This window comes from Mustela lutreola, chromosome 6 (assembly GCF_030435805.1).
Source record: "Mustela lutreola isolate mMusLut2 chromosome 6, mMusLut2.pri, whole genome shotgun sequence".
Lineage (NCBI taxonomy): Eukaryota > Metazoa > Chordata > Mammalia > Carnivora > Mustelidae > Mustela > Mustela lutreola.
In genome coordinates, this window is record NC_081295.1 from 142,539,342 (window position 1) to 142,555,797 (window position 16,456).

General features: G+C 41.9%; 1 protein-coding gene across 1 annotated transcript; it reads left to right on the plus strand.

Moving 5' to 3' along the window:
* Positions 1–1,080: 1,080 nt before the first annotated feature.
* PAK1IP1 (PAK1 interacting protein 1) lies at positions 1,081–16,026 on the plus strand. The gene is made up of 10 exons (XM_059179240.1): positions 1,081–2,009; positions 4,251–4,416; positions 7,924–8,044; positions 8,121–8,195; positions 8,719–8,771; positions 9,343–9,488; positions 9,583–9,680; positions 14,015–14,114; positions 15,261–15,384; positions 15,532–16,026. The coding sequence occupies exons 1-10, from the start codon at positions 1,923–1,925 to the stop codon at positions 15,744–15,746; spliced, it is 1,185 nt and encodes a 394-aa protein (XP_059035223.1). The 5' UTR covers positions 1,081–1,922; the 3' UTR covers positions 15,747–16,026.
* The last annotated feature ends 430 nt before the right edge of the window (positions 16,027–16,456 follow it).

Sequence of the window (16,456 nt, forward strand, 5' to 3'; positions counted from 1 at the left end):
AAGGGGAGCAGGCAGGCAGAAGCAGACTCCCCACTGAGCAGGGAACCCGACGCTGTACTCCATCCCAGGACCCTGGGATTGTAATGGGAGCTGAAGGCAGACGCCCCTTTGAAACAGGTTTGTTCAAAGATTGTTTTCTTTTTGGATGAGAGAATATCACTTTTACATGAAAATAAATGGATATATCATGAAGTCTAATGCAGTAAGTCAAATTTTTCAAGATAAAATATGAGACCTCAAAAAAATGTCCTGCTTACTCTTTGTCCCATGCCCAGGGAACATGCACTGCAGCAACGCACTCTTTCACTTGAGCGGTTCTCCAGTGGCAACAGTCAAGAAGCAGTCAACAGAAAATAAATAGTAGTAGAACTTGACCTTTTGTAGGTAACTAGCACAAAGTGAAGGCATTAGGTAAAACAGTGAACAGCTATGCGTTTCCAAGACCTGGAGTTAAGACTACAGCGTTTTCAATGCCTGAGGAGGGCTTTCAGGTGGAGTCGCCAAAGTGTGCAGAAGACAGGCCCTTCCTTGCACTCAAGGGCGGCCAAAGCACGCAAAATCATTTCTGCAACACTCAGACCAGTCAATGAAAATAAACACGAGTTAGGTACGTAGTGGCAATTCACAATCCCAGAGAACGAATATTCTTTTCTAGATTTTATTTATTTGACAGAGATCACAAGTAAGCAGAGAGGCAGGCAGAGGAGGAAGCATGCTCCCCGCTGAGCAGAGAGAGAGCTCGATGGGGGGGTCGATGCAGGCCGATCCCAGGATCCTGGGACCATGACCTGAGCCGAAGGCAGAGGCTTTAACCCACTGAGTCACCCAGGCGCCCCGAGAACAACTATTCTTGAAAAACAAAAGGGTCAAAGTGCTACAGATCAGCAACGTGGCTGAGAAACTGACACTGCGGTGCCATCTACCTCCTGCTTGTCGAATGCACCTGCTGTGGCATTTAAAACACAAATTAGGACGCCAGATGGTCCCCCATGAGGTTTGTGCAAAGCTGCCATTTCTAACAGACTCCGAATCTCCACACTTTATGAAAATCTAAAACGTCAACCAAGGCAGTCTTTGGTTTCACGAACGTTTGGTTTTGCACCCGAACCGGGAGGTGGCGGAAAGTGAACCGGGAGATTTCCTTCCGGAACCTTCACGTGGGATTGACTGCGCGCTTCTCCCTCCATCAGTCCGTCGTTACACCTTTCAAGGAAGGCGTCCTCCTCCCTCCCAGGGGTGTGCCGCAACGCAGGCCAATGGGACCCCCGAATCCGACTGGCAATCCAGCGGGAAGGAAAGGGGCGCAAGGCGGGATTCTCCCGGCGGGCAGACAGAAGCGCACGAAGCGGAGCTCCGGGGCTGACTTCGCGGTCTGCTCTAGAAACCGCTAGCCCTGAACGCCCCCCTCCTCTTTGCCCTATTGCGAGAGAACGGGAGAAAGGCTCGTTCGTGCTTCCGGCGAAAAAAGGAAACCCAATTCCTGACCCCCCGTCTCACAGCCCGCAGGTGAGGTGCCTCCACACCAACACCCGGGAACTGCGAGAAGCCCCGCCCAGACTGGAAGAGGCCCCGCCCCCTCCGTGACGTTACGGAAATGAGGGGCTTCCGCAGAGGATGTCCCGCCCTACTCCCCTTAGACGTGCCTAGCTCGCAGCCACTTGGGATATGCCTGCTTGTCCTTAACTTTTTTTCTCCTCGTCATGAGAACTTCCTCATGTGGCGTCCTTCTTTATTCTCATCTTGGAAGCTCCGCGTGATCCTCAAGTGCTGAAACCGTTTCCAGGGAGGCAGGCGCCCTAAAGGCAGCCTGAAATCGTGACGTCATTTGAGCGCCGAAGCAGGAAGGACCCTACTGCCTCTGGCATCCGCTTTCGTCACTCTCAGCTGAGCGAGGCTCTTGGAAGGGGCACGTGTGCTGCTGAATGGAGCTGGTGGCTGGTTGCTACGAACAGGTCCTTTTTGGGTTCGCTATACACCCGGAGCCGGATACAGGCGGCGACCCCAAAGAGGTAAGAAGGTGCGCGGGTAAATCTGGTCGGGTTCCGTCACGGTGGAGGGAGGCACATCATCAGAGGTAAGTGAACGCATTGATCTCTTAGGGATTAATGGATGAATCAAACTCAAATGTGTAATCTAGTTTTTAAAACACAGAGTAGGCGTTTCCTAAAACGAGATCATGTCTATTGGTTTTAGTAGACTTTCTGAGCATGGTACAAGAAGGCAGCTGGCATTCCAGCCAACAGGCCAATGAGTCATAGGTTATGGATTTACGCCTCGCTCCCGTAAGTTGACAGCCAGTTTTACGTGCTCAGGACTTAATGGAAGAACAATTCGCCCTTTCACTGAGTTTTGTCTTGGAATTTTACTAAATATTACAGCAGGTCAGGATAAACCCTTCATTGATAAAAAGAAAAAAAAAGTGTTCCGATTCATTCAGTACTTTTGGACCTTTTACCCTAGTGCCATTAATTGGCAGTGGAGGTACAAAGAAGCCAAAGGAATGGATCCAGCTTGCAAACGTAAGGAGAAGAGCAGAGGAGACAAATGCATGGACAAAATGACAACAAAATATAAGTATTTTCACTAGATGTGTGAGAAAAAAGGTCAAGTAAATTGTCATTAGTGAAATAGGTAGTTAGGACATATCCAGGACTAGAAATAAGATCTTTTAACTTTTAAGCCAGTAATATTTTTCCCTAAGGAAATCTAAGTATCTCTTAGAAATCTATTTTTTCAGTATTTCTTTATGAAGTCAAGGTGTCAGTCTTGAATGAACCAGAAAACTGGAAGTATATAACTTGACTAATTACTTTTATTTATTTTGTTTCTATCTGGTTATTAATCTGCTTTTGGCTGAAAGGTGACATCTCTTGTGTGCTTAAAGATGATGCTATTGTGTTACTCATTGTAAAAAAGTTGCTCCGTTGTTTCAGACACACAGTAGTCTGCACAGCAACCTCCTGAGTTATCCCTGTTTTATAGATGAGGAACCTGAAGTTGAGATCTATTGTGTGACCTGCTCAAGGCCACACAGCTAATAATCAGGAGACCTGGGACTCAAGTCCCCAGGTGTCTCTGAAACACAAAGTTCTTACACTGTTCACTACTGCTGCTAAATCTAGACAGACAATAGCTCAGATAATCAACAGATGCTGGCGAGGACGCAGAGAAAGGGGAACCTTCCTACACTATTGGTGGGAATGCAAGCTGGTGCAACCACTCTGGAAAACAGCATGGATGTTCCTCAAAATGTTGAGAATAGAACTACCCTATGACCCAGCAATTGCACTACTGGGTATTTACCCTAAAGATACAAACGTAGTGATCCAAAGGGGCACGTGCACCCGAATGTTTATAGCAGCAATGTCCACAATAGCCAAACTATGGAAAGAACCTAGATGTCCATCAACAGATGAATGGATCAAGAAGATGTGGTATATATACACAATGGAATACTATGCAGCCATCAAAAGAAATGAAATCTTGCCATTTTGCGATGACATGGATGGAACTAGAGGGTATCATGCTTAACGAAATAAGTCAAGCGGAGAAAGACAACTATCATATGATCTCCCTGATATGAGGAAGTGGAGATGCAATATGGGGGGTTAAGTGGGTAGGAGAAGAATAAATGAAACAAGATGGGATTGGGATGGAGACAAACCATAAGTGACTCTTAATCTAACAAAACAAACTGAGGGTTGCTGGGGGATGGGGGGGTTGGGAGAAGGGGGTGGGGTTACGGACATTGGGGAGGGTATGTGCTATGGTGAGTGCTGTGAAGTGTGTAAACCTGGCGATTCACAGACCTGTACCCCTGGGGATAAAAATATATTATATGTTTATAAAAAACAAAAAATTTTAAAAAAAAGAACAAGGACTTTTTTTCACTGCTCTATACCAACTGTCTACACTGATGCCAAGCACACAGTAGTCCTTTAGTATCTGAATGAATGAACAGTATGCAAGTCTCACATATAAGTAAATATAAGCAGTTAAGGATTTGGATAGGACCTTAAAGTAGTCTGGTCTCCATAATTGCTTTGGAGTCATGATACTCAGCATTGCCCTCCCATTTCCTTGCTGCCTGCTTTATTTCTCAGGCTCTTTGTTTTTCTTAATCTGCTATCACTGCATAATTTTTTCCCTGTTCATAAGTATCTACTGGTAGTTTTCATGAATTCTGGAACCACTTACGTGTTTCTAGAGAACTATGATATGATTGTAACATTGTGTATTTAACTCTCCAGCAAAAATGGACTTCTGCGGCTGACTTCACTCACCATGCCCACACTGCCTCCTTGTCAGCGGTGGCTGTAAATAGTCGTTTTGTAGTCACTGGGAGCAAAGATGAAACAATTCACATATATGACATGAAGAAGAAGATAGACCATGGGGCTCTGGTGCATCACAATGGTGAGAAAATTATATCCTCTTAATATGTTAAGGTATCATTACTTTACAATTTGACTTCAGTTGAAGAACTCATTAGGTGTCTACTTTGTAGCAGGTTCTGTGCTAGGAAATACAGAAATGAGAAAAATGTGTTTTTTTAAATCCTTAAATTCTCATGGTCCATATTGGGAGACAGAGGGGAGGCACTTCACTCACACTGGGGGGAAGAGGGAGGATGCGACTTTTCACTGAAAACTTCCCCCAAATGACATCTGACTGAATTGTCTTAAAAGAGAAATACCGGTTAGCCAGGCAGGAGAAAGGGCGTTCCAGGCCGAGCAGAAGCATGAGGAGCACGGGAGCAGCCTTGTGTTCATTGCTGACTTTTTTGAGAGAGTATCACGTGCCCAGCAATGCGCCAAGAAGCTACAGTTGTACCTTCTGTTCATAGAAGAGAAAACCGGGATTCAAATGTGTTAACTTGATTTGCCCATGGTTATAAAACAAGGGAATAAGAGCTCACACCTAGGTCTAGAGCCCCTGTTTTTAACCTCTGTGTACCTGGGGAACTGTACGCAAGTCGGTATTATAAGAAGGTTAAAACAGAGGGTGGGGTGACTGGAGAAGTAGACTGCCCTGGTCCTGGGTGGTCCTGGGAGGTTAGGGATTGAGTGGGAGGGAGGGGCTGTGCGGGCTTGAGGAAAGTGCTGGCTCCCAAGATGGGAGAGAGATGCTGCCAAGAACAAGCAAAAGACTGAGAAGAGTCTTCCTGATTGAAGCTGGAGGCTCTGGATCAAGTAACATCTTTTTGCAGGAACCTCAGGCATTTTGATAGGAAGCAGAAAGCTACTAAGTGTGTGCAGTAGGTAGATTGATATACAAAGGAATTCAGGATTTTGGTGAAAGAAGAGTTTGTTGGCCTAGAGAAAATAAAGTGTCAAGAGTCTGCAGATCTCTGAAACAAAGGAACAAGTGGTCTGTGAATGAAGGGGGCCATGAATGGGCCGGCAAGTGGTGAGATTGTAGGCAGGGATGAGGCTCAGGAGTTGCAGTGTGGAGCAGGTCTAGGTGGTAACTAGGTCTGGGGTATAAGGCGTGAGAAGCAAAACCAGAGAGGAGGCAAAGCCACTAGAGTTGAGGTCAGTATTGGTGATTCTCAAGTTCAAGTCCTGCCTGGGTTTTCCACAGCTATGGTGAAGTTGTCCAGGATGGTGTTATGTGTGTGTGTTTGTTTTTTGGTTTTTTTTTCCTGAATAGGTGTGTGTTTGTTTTTTGTTTTTTTGTTTTTTCCCCAGCATTGAACATTACGGTGTTTTTATTTTATTTTCCCAGGGATACTCTGCTAAGGATGTTGGTTTCCTGCAGTTAAAGGCAGATGAGGCCACCACGCATTGGTTGTAGCAGTATATTTGGAGTGGTTGGTGTCTTTTTTAGGGCCTTTGCTACTTTGACAAGCATTCTCCTTTTTGAAGATTTTTTTTTTCTTTTTATTTGACAGAGACAGGTCACAAGTAGGCAGAGAGACTGGCAAAGAGAGAGCGCCGGAAGTCGGCTCCCTGCTGAGCAAAGAGCCCGATACGGGCCTCTATCCAGGACCCTGAGATCATAACCTGAGCTGAAGGCAGAGGCTTAACCCACTGAGCCACCCAGGCACTCGAATTCTCCTTAGAATTCTCCTTTTCAACAGAAGCTAGGCTTTGAGTGAATTCAACGGATGTTCCTTTTCCATTCTGTCTCCTGATCCCAGTTCACACAAGAAAGTTTCTCTGTTCCTTGGGCATGGAGGAAATAAGTAAAATAAGTCTGGTCTGCCTAAAGCCAGTGGTTCAGGTGTTCCCCAACAGGAAAAGGAGTGACTGAGAAGGAGTTTGGATGGGGATGAAGTATGGTTCCTGATTTCTTTCATTCCTTGCATAACTCCTGTTTGTTTGGATTTTTAAAAGATTTTTATTTATTTACTAGTACATGAGGTGGGGGAGAGGCAGAGGGAAAGGGAGAAACAGACTCCCCCGTGAGAGGGGAACCCAATGTGGGGCTCCATCCCAGGATCCTGACCTGAGCCGAAGGTAGATGCTTAACCAACTGAGCTCCCCAGGCACCCCCAGCTCCTGTTTTTCTAATAGTTGGTATTAGAACAGCTCCTTTCCAAAGTAGGAAATAGGATAATAGGAGAGAGGAAAACAGGGGCAAAGATGGCTAAAGACTCTCGCTTTGATAAAGTTGTAGGTAACCCCATATATTATTAGTGCTTTTGGGGGTGGAGGGGTGCAGAATTATTCATCAGAGATCTTTGACTCTTTCAAAATAAAGGACAACATAAAGGGTTGAGTAGGATGTTCAGATGAACAACAGTGACCCCAGGGTTCATACCCTTATTCTGAAAAGGACAAAAAAGTAAATTTAGGCTTTGTGTCTGTGTTTTCGGTTTTATTTGGCTCTGCTTTTGCAGTGTAAAAACAGCCATAGACATATTGGAACTGAACAAGTGAATCTGTGTTTCACTAAAACTGCATTTATGAAAACAGGCCACCAGCCAGGTGTGACTTACTGACAATAGTCTATTGACCACTGAGCTATAGGGCAGTTAAGTTGGGTGACAGGCTTCAAAGGACAGGGAATTTGACTTGAAGAAAGATGTATAATGGTGTGCATTGCTTTGGGGAGTTAAAAGAATGCTGGCTTCTTCTGTCACCTTAATATTTGAGGACAGTGAATAAGGTATGTCTTCCAGTTCCAAGAGCTGTAGGAGAAATTCATGGGAGATGCAGGCTTTAGTCTGGGCAGAGGGGAGTGGAGTGTGTTGTGAAGTTGAAAAGATAAAGGAAACTTTGTGAACCACAGAGGGAGATTACAGAGGGCATAGTTGAATAGTGGAACAACTTATAAAATAGTTCTAGTAAATCCTTTTTTAAAGATTAAAATTTTTTTTGAATTACAATTTTAAAAAATTTTTAACTAATCTCTACACCCATCGTGGGGCTCAAACTCAGAACCCCGAGATCAAGAGTCATACGCTCTACCAACTGAGCCAGCCAGCAGCCCTCTAATAAATTCTTATGATAGTGAATGAGAACTATGTACAAATCAAAAGCAGGTCTGGAGGCATAGTTATTGGACTGTGGATGATTAGGTCACTAACTCACTGTTTGGAAAGTAGAAGGTTGTAGGTTGTACATCTTGGTTTTTTCCCCAGATTAGCTGGTTTACCAGTTGGTTTTGTTTGACTTCTGATCAAACAGTCCTCACCAGCCATCTCCTAAATTTATGATTGTGGAGATATAGAGCCAGAAAGTGAACTGATTTGCTGTTTATATACAACTAGCAAAATTCTGCTGAAAATATTTGCATAGCCTTGAAACTGTATGTTCTTATATATTTTAAAAAAAAAAAAAAAAGGATCTCTTCACCTAAGACTTTAAGGTATATTTCAGTAGTACTAAGACATTAGATGTTTACTTACTTTCAAACCAGAAATGGAGTTTGCATTCAAGATGACTATTAAGTTTGCCTTTCTTGGTCTTTGCACAGGCACAATAACTTGCCTGAAATTCTATGGCAACAGGCACTTAATCAGTGGGGGAGAAGATGGACTCCTTTGTGTGTGGGATGCAAAGAAGTGGGAGTGCCTCAAGTCCATTAAAGCTCACAAGTGAGTCTGGCCCTTTCCCCATTGGTGGTCGCTAGGAGCCAGTCACATTGGGGACTAACTGTTGGTTTCCTTGTAGAGGACATGTGACCTTCCTTTCTATTCACCCGTCCGGCAAGTTGGCCCTGTCTGTGGGTACGGATAAGACGTTAAGGTAAGTGGTTAATGCCGAGAGCATCTTTTCTAAGTTGTGGTCTTTGTTGTCCAGGGGCAACAGGAAGCTACCATCAGGGTATATTTTAGTCCAATCATTAGATTCATTTTTTTGTCTCATCTCATGGCTCTCAGCTATTGGAAGGTAATGCAGTACACGAAAAGGTGCAAAGCTGGTGAACCTTTTCACAATGGTAGAGAGAAAATGACAAGCTCCGTGTTCACATGTACACTGTACGTTCCAGTCACTGCGAGCCGTGAAATGAAGAGGACGGGGGTCCTAAAAACAAATGTTATAGGAGGTGAAATATTTGGAAAATATATTAAACATTTTAAATATGTGACAGGGGTCTAGGAATGGCTGAGTTAATCTTGCTTGATAGTATATATTTCAGTGTTGCTGTAAGAAACACGATCATTCTAACTAGCTGCCTATGTAGTACATTGTTTGAGTCGGTCTTCATCTTGTTTCCTTTACACCTGGTAAAAGTGATCATGCCATAAGTGAGCTTCCTTTTTTGCAGAACGTGGAATCTTGTGGAAGGCAGATCAGCATTCATAAAAAATATAAAACAAAGTGAGTACTTTAATTTAGAATATTTTTTATAACTTCATAGAATATGATAATATATACTTTACATATATACCTTTATTTCCCTTCATGATGGTGGTTATCTCCTAGGGCAATGCTTTAGGTTATTTTCTTTTCCCATTTTAAGAGTATATATTTATTTGAGAGAGCACAAGCAGGGGGAGTGGCAGGCAGAGGGAGCGGGGGAAACAGGCTCCCCACTGATCAGGGAGCCCAATATGGCACTCGATCCCAGGACCCCCCTAGATCATGACCTGAGCTGAAGGCAGACGCTTAACCAACTAAGCTACCCAGGCGCACCCCATTCCTTTCCCATTGTAGATGGAATTCTTGTCATGACTGTCACCTACCAGTTCTATGACTTAATGATTCTTTTGAACCCAGTTCATTTTCTAAAACTTAACTTGCAAAATATATACCAGAAGTTCATTGTGAAGGTTAAATAGGATATTGGATGGAAAAATGCACAGTGCAACTATTTGCTCTTTTTATTACTACTCTGATCATTTCGTTTTTTGTTTATGAAATCAAAAAGCTTTGTGTTTTTAATTTCCAGATGCTCACATAGTGGAATGGTCCCCAAGAGGAGAGAAATACATAGTCGTCATATTGAATAAAATAGATGTCTATCAGCTTGACACTGCGTCTGTTAGTGGCACCATCACAAATGAAAAGAGAATATCTTCTGTTACGTTTCTTTCAGTAAGTGATCAGAAATCAGTGGTGGAATCTTCGTGTCTGTGGTGATGGTTGGAATTGATGATGACATTCTGAATATTCTTTTTCTCTCTGCTAGGAGTCTGTCCTTGCAGTGGCTGGAGATGAAGAAGTCGTACGGTTTTTTGACTGTGATTCACTAATGTGCCTCTGTGAGTTTAAAGCTCACGAAAACAGGTATTTTTTTTTTTTTGCCAGTCTCTGTGTGTATGTATGTGTAGAGTCTTCAATAAATGTTACATATGTAGTAGTTTCATAAAGCAGGGTACATGTTTTCTCATGAACAAACACGGAGATAGATTTCTACATAGATGCGATTTCTGGTGTGTGAGAGGATGGTGGAAATGTCTTCTTGGCATTAAGTGATGCAAAAGTGGGGAAGTTGGCACCAAGCCTGGTGATCGCACAAGATCTTTTCCCACTAATATTATTAAACTTGGGGCCTGAAATCAACCAAATCTGAAGAGGAACAAAATCAGGCAGTTGAGCTTTGCCAGGACCTCTCTTGTCCTTTTATTCTATTCCCCTTGTCCACTTCTTCCCCCTTTGTACACTCGTCGCTCTTCCCACAGGAGAAATATGTGACAGTACGGACTTCTGTTTCGTGCTGGTCTTTCTTAACCTGTTACTGCTCACTGTATTTCTAGGGGGAGACACTGATTCTCAGAGTAAACAGCTAAGTGGCTTGGCCAAGATTACCCCACTGTTAGGTGAGGGACCTGGGACCCAAACCCAGTTCTGTCTGCCTCTGCTTTTTCTACTGTTTTAGAAAAGGTGATAATATACAGTTACACTGTAATATGTTTCATTTATGTGTTCTTCTGTGTCTTAAATAAGTTCTAGTTTTTATTTTCTAAATAACTCTTTTTGAATACTCTGAATACTACAGCCAGTGAGTGTACAGGCCCTGGTTTTTCCCTGCATTGGGAAGTGTTTGTTCAAGGCCATTTCAAATGTACTGTTAAGACTAGAACTCTTAAAGTAACCCTTCATCCACTCATTTAATAGGTGTTCGTGAGCATCCGTTTAGAGCTGAACTAAGTTTTTAAATGATGAACAAAAAAGACAAGGGCTTGTATTTGTGTTTCTTGTAGTGGAGCAGCAGGTGATAAACAAGTAAGCAGACAATTATAACAGGAAGGAAACAGAAAGGTGTGCCTTAAGAGTAATAGCAGTAATTTGTATGATCGGGGAAGGGAGAGGGTCGGACTTCACAGATGAAGAGAGTTGTTTCCCAAGGGAGGAGAGAACCAAAAGCATAGTGTGCCCGAGGGAGGAAAGAGCTGGGTGTATTTTTGCAACAGATGAAAGAGCGTTGTGACTAGACCAGAAAGAGCCAAATGCTGCATGGCCTTGTAAATGGGTGAGGAGTTTAGATTTTATACCAAGGGCCTTTGTAGATTTTGTTCTGTTTATTTCTCACTGTGGAAAAATTGAAAGACAGACCAGTTTAAGGAAGCGACCCCCATAGACCCACCACCCAGCTTCAGCAGTTGTCCGTTTATGGCCAGACTTGCTTTTTATATACGTCCCCAGCCCCTTCCTCCTTCCTGTGTTTTTTGTTTGTTTGTTTTTTTAAAAGATTTTACTTATTTGACAGAGACACAGTGAGAGAGGGAACATAAGCAGGGGGAGTGGGGGAGGAAGAAGCAGGCTTCCTGCCGAGCAGGGAGCCCAGTGCGGGACTTGATCCCAGGACCCTGGGATCATGATCTGAGCCGAAGGCAGAGGCTTAACGACTAAGCCATGCAGGCACCCCGCCCTGTGTTATTTTTTAAAGGATCCTAGTTTTGCAGGATTTTAAACCTGGGAATAACATGATTTGATTCATGATGTTAGCCAGTTAGGCTACCCAGTGGTCCAGAAAAACAATGGCAGTAGCTTGGATGAGGGTTGGTGGCACTGGAGGTGAAAGAAATGGATATGTAAGAGGAAGCCATGTTTATCTCTCTTGTCCTACTTGTCTCTTCATCCTGAACTTGGAGACTCTTGAGGTTAGGGACTTAAATATCTTTATTTCCTTTACGATAACATAATTATAGTTATGATCATCCTGTTGACTCTTTTTAAAACATTTTTAAATTTAAATTCAGTTAATTAACATACAACGTGTTATTGGTTTCAGAGGTACAGGCCTGTGATTCATCAGTCTTATATAATACCCAGCGCTCCATTACATCACATGTCCTCCTTAATGTCCATTACCTAGTTACCCCATTTGTTTCCTATGCATAAGAATCTCTTACGGCTTGTCTTCCCCTCTGGTTCTTCTTGTTTTATTTTTTGTTCTCCTCCCCTATAATCCTGTTTTGTTTCTTAAATTCCACATATGAGTGAGATCATATCATAATTGTCTTTCTCTGATTGATTTATTTTGCTTACCACAATATCGTCTAGTTCCAGCCATGTCATTGCAAATGATAAGATTTCATTGTTTGTTTGTTTGTTTGTTTGTTTTAATGGCTGTGTAATATATACCACATGTTCTTTATCCATTCATCTGTGGATGGATATCTGGGCTTTTTCCATAGTTTGGCTATTGTGGACATTGCTGCTATAAATATTGGGGTGCACGTGCCCCTTCAGATCACTACGTTTGTATCTTTGGGTTAAATACCCAGTAGTGCAATTGCTGGATTGTAGGGTAGCTCTGTTTTCAGCTTTTTGAAGAACCTCCATAATGTTTTCCAGAGTGGCTGCACAAGCTTGCATTCCCACGTCTGTCATTTCCTGACTTGTTAATTATAGCGATTCTGACTGGTTTGAGGTGGTACTGCATTGTGGTTTTGATTTGTATTTCCCTGGTGACAAGTGATGTGGAGCATTTCTTCATGCATCAGTTGGCCGTTTGGAAGTCTTTGGAGAAATGTCTGTTTAGGTCTTCTGCCCATTTCTTGATTGGATTATTTGTTCCCTGGTGTTAAGTTTGATAAGTTCCTAATAGATTTGGATACTAGCCCTTTATGTGCTTTGTCATTTACAAATATCTTTTTCCATTCTGTCTGTTGTCTTTTGGTTTTGTTGACTATTTCCTTTGCTGCGCTAAAGCTTTTGATCTTGATGAAGTCCCAATAGTTCATTTTTGCCTTTGTTTCCCTTGCCTTTGGAGACCTATCTAGCAAGATGTTGCTGCGGTCAAGGTCGAAGAGGTTGCTGCCTTTGTTCTCCTCTAGGATTTTATGGATTCCTTTCTCATATTTAGGTCTTCCATCCATTTTGAGTCTGTTTTTGTGTATGGTGTTAAGGAAGTGGTCCAGTTTTATTTTTCACGTGACTGTTTACAGTTTTCCCAACACCATTTGTTGAAGAAACTTTTTCCATTGGTATTCTTTCCTGTTTTGTCAAAGATTAGCTGACCATAGAGTTGAGGGTCCAGTTCAGTGTTTTCTGTTGTATTGCATTGATCTATATGTCTATTTTTATGGGAGTACCATATAGTCTTGATGATGACAGCTTTGTAATAGAGCTTTAAGTCCAGAATTGTGATGGTACCAGCTTTGGTTTTCTTTTTAAATATTTCTTTGGCTAGTTAGGGTCTTTTGTGGCTCCATACACATTTTAGGATTATTCCAGCTCTGCGAAAAATGCTGATGGTATTTCGATAGGGATTGCACTGAATGTATAGATTGCTCTAGGTAGCATAGAGTTTTGTTGTTGTTGTTGTTGAAGATTTTACTTTGACAGAGTGCTCACAAGCAGGGGAAACAGTAGGCAGAGGGAGAGGGAGAAGCAGGCTCCCTACAGAGCAAGGAGCCCGATGTGAGGCTCGATCTCAGGACCCTGGGTCATGACCTGAGCTGAAGGCAGACACTTAACCGATTGAGCCACCGAGGTGCCTCTAGGTTGCATAGACGTTTTAGCAACGTTTTGTTGTACCAGTCCATGAGCATGGAACATTTTTCTATTTCTTTGTCTTCCTCTATTTCTTTCCATTAGTTTTCTGAGTACAGATCCTTTGCCTCTTTGGTTAGGTTCATCCCTAGTTGTCTTATGGCTTTGGGTGCAATTGGAAATGGGATTGGCTCCCTAATTTCTCGTTTTTTCTGTCTCATTATTAGTGTATAGGAATGCAACGGATTTCTGTGCATTGATTTTATATCCTGCCACTTTGCTGAATTTCTGTATGCGTTCTGGTGATTTGTGGTGGAGTCCTGGGTTTTCCACACAGAGTATCATGTTCTCTGCGAAGAGTGAGAATTTGATTTCTTTGCCAATTCGGGTGCCTTTATTTCTTTTTGTTGTCTGATTGTGGAGGTTAGGACTTCTAGTACTATGTTGAACAGCAGCAGTGATAGTGGTTGACAGTCCATTTTATCTTGGAATTTGGACCCTGAAAAGGACTTAACTGACTCATGGGAATGTGAAGCATAGTTAGATTTTAGTCCCATTCCTTATGCAGTTTGGAAGCACTTGGAACACTGAAAAATCAAGAGATGTGCATAGAAGCTTTATGACAATATCATACTATCTGGGAGAAAGGAGCCTTTATGGTGTTCATATTTCTATTCTAGGGTAAAAGACATGTTCAGTTTTGAAGTTCCAGAGCATCATGTTATTGTTACAGCCTCGAGTGACGGTTTCATCAAAATGTGGAAGCTTAAGCAGGATAAGGTCAGTGTCTTAACACAGTATAAATCAGTATAAATGCACTTTAATGCAAGTCTTACTATCAAGGTTGCTTTGAATTAAGGGAGGCAGAATAATTTTCAGGGCAGAAATTTTTAAAGAAACTTAGTCTCTTCCATGCATGTTTGATTGTCATAGTTTTAAAGTTGGGCTTTGAGAGCTACCTGGGTGGTTAGTGTTGGTGAGTCTGAGCTGGCGGGGTACCAGAACTCCTGCTTTTGCAGGCAGAGAAGTGCTACTTTTTTCTCTTATTTTTTTTATTTTTTATTTTTTTAAAGATTTTATTTATTTGTCAGAGAGAGAGAGAGGGAGAGAGAGTGAGCACAGGCAGACAAAATGGCAGGCAAAGGCAGAGGGAGAAGCAGGCTCCCTGCCCAGCAAGGAGCCCGATGTGGGACTCAATCCCAGGACGCTGGGATCATGACCTGAGCCGAAGGCAGCTGCTTAACCAACTGAGCCACCCAGGCGTCTCTCTCTTATATTTGTATATCGATATTCTCTGAAGATTTTGTTAGTTAAAAATACTGCCATTACTAAAAATTTGAAAATTACCGATTGATAATGGAACTAACCGTACTAAAAATTTGAAAATTACCTATTGATAATGGAACTAACCATAACTAACCATAGGTAATTGGACAATTAAATTCCCTTTAGTAGTCCACTCTTGCAGATCCTCTTGGTTTATTATTTTTGATTGTCCTATAAACACATTCTGTGAATGTGGTTTGTTGCGTGTCTGTGCAGGGTTCTCCGTTAAAACCTAGAAATGAACAAGACATGGTCCTTTTCCTTAATGAATTTACAGTTTCTGAATAGTCAGAAACATGCTCTGTGAAGGACACAGCCAAACCAAATGTGAGTCAAGATAATAGATTTCTTCTAAGCAGCATGTTTTATTCTTAAGAAAATACTCTAACTTTTAAATAAAAAACTTAAAATTCTGATTGGCTGGCTCAGAAAAGTATGCAACTTTTGATCTTGGGGTTGTAAGTTCACGCCCCACATTGGGTGTAGATAGGGGTTACTTAAAAAAACGAAATCTTAAGAAAATGATAAGTTCACTTGCTAAAGGAAAAAAAAATTATTGAAAATTCCCCTATATTATCATGAATTCTTCTTCTGTTTTAGAAAGTTCCCCCATCTTTACTCTGTGAAGTAAAAACTAATGCCAGGCTAACATGTCTTGGAGTGTGGCTAGACAGAGTGACAGACACACAAAAAAGCCTTCCTTCAACTGCAGAGCCTTCTCCTGGTAAGTGAAAGTCAACATTTTTAGAAAATTTGTTAGCTCTTGAATTGTTGAAATGGAGGAGATTCAGGTAACTTCACTTTATTATCAACCTTGTTTATCTGAAGAGGGGAAAAGTGGTCTTTACATGTACTATCTCTTATGTTTTAGTAAGTAAAAAACAGCCCAAAATCAACAAAAAGGAAGCTGGCGATGTCGTGCAGGAAGAAGAAAGACAATCCATACCTGACTCAAAGAAATGTGGTTTAACTGGTGACAGTAATAAGCCAATGAAAGCAGATACTCCACTGTCAACCAAGAAGAGGAAAATGGTAGGAATGTTGGAAAAACAGAAGAGAAAAAAGAAGAAAATACGAATGACATAGTGAATCCCACATTTCTCCTATGAGAAAAACTTCTTAGATGGAATCCTTTTCAGATACCCCTGCCCCAAGTAAAAGCTAGAAATTTCTTCTTTTGGAGAAAATGTACAGCTTTAAACACACACACACACACACTTTAATGTGTTTATTTTTAACAGTGGCAAAACTATTTTTGGTAGGCAACATTTTATTAATTATATGTCATGGTGATATATACTATGTCAATGTGTAATATATTAATTTTTACTGTTGTAAAAAGCAAATAAAGATCTTTTCATACACAGGTTTTGGGTTTTTTTTTTTTTTTTATTTGAGATTTTACTTATTCACCTAAGAGAGAAAGCAAGCAAGCATGAGTAGGGGGAGCTGGAGAGGGAGATGGAGAAGCAGGCTCCCCGCTGAGCAGGGAGCCCAACACGGGGCTCCATCGCAGGACCCTGAGATCACAACCCAAGCCAAAAGCAGACACTTAACTGACTGAGTCACCCAGGTGCCCCTAAAGTATACACAGTTTTGAATACATTCTTTACCAGAGATGGGTAAGAGTTGTTTTTCAGGTTTTCCTCCTAAATGGGGGAAATATGATAAAACTGCCTTGCTTTGGCTTGTTCAAATGGCTCTAATAATTTCAATGCAGATTTTGTTCATTTTGTTAACAACTGTATAAAAAGATTTTCTTTCCAGGAGGCAATTTAAGACAAACTTAAAAATCA

Bases quoted from the DNA above. Each gene is read 5' to 3' on its own strand.
- PAK1IP1 (XM_059179240.1), top strand. From the start codon at position 1,923: ATGGAGCTGGTGGCTGGTTGCTACGAACAGGTCCTTTTTGGGTTCGCT. The intron at 2,010-4,250 runs GTAAGAAGGTGC...TTAACTCTCCAG, and splicing joins CAGGCGGCGACCCCAAAGAG to CAAAAATGGACTTCTGCGGC. The intron at 9,489-9,582 runs GTAAGTGATCAG...TCTCTCTGCTAG, and splicing joins CTTCTGTTACGTTTCTTTCA to GAGTCTGTCCTTGCAGTGGC.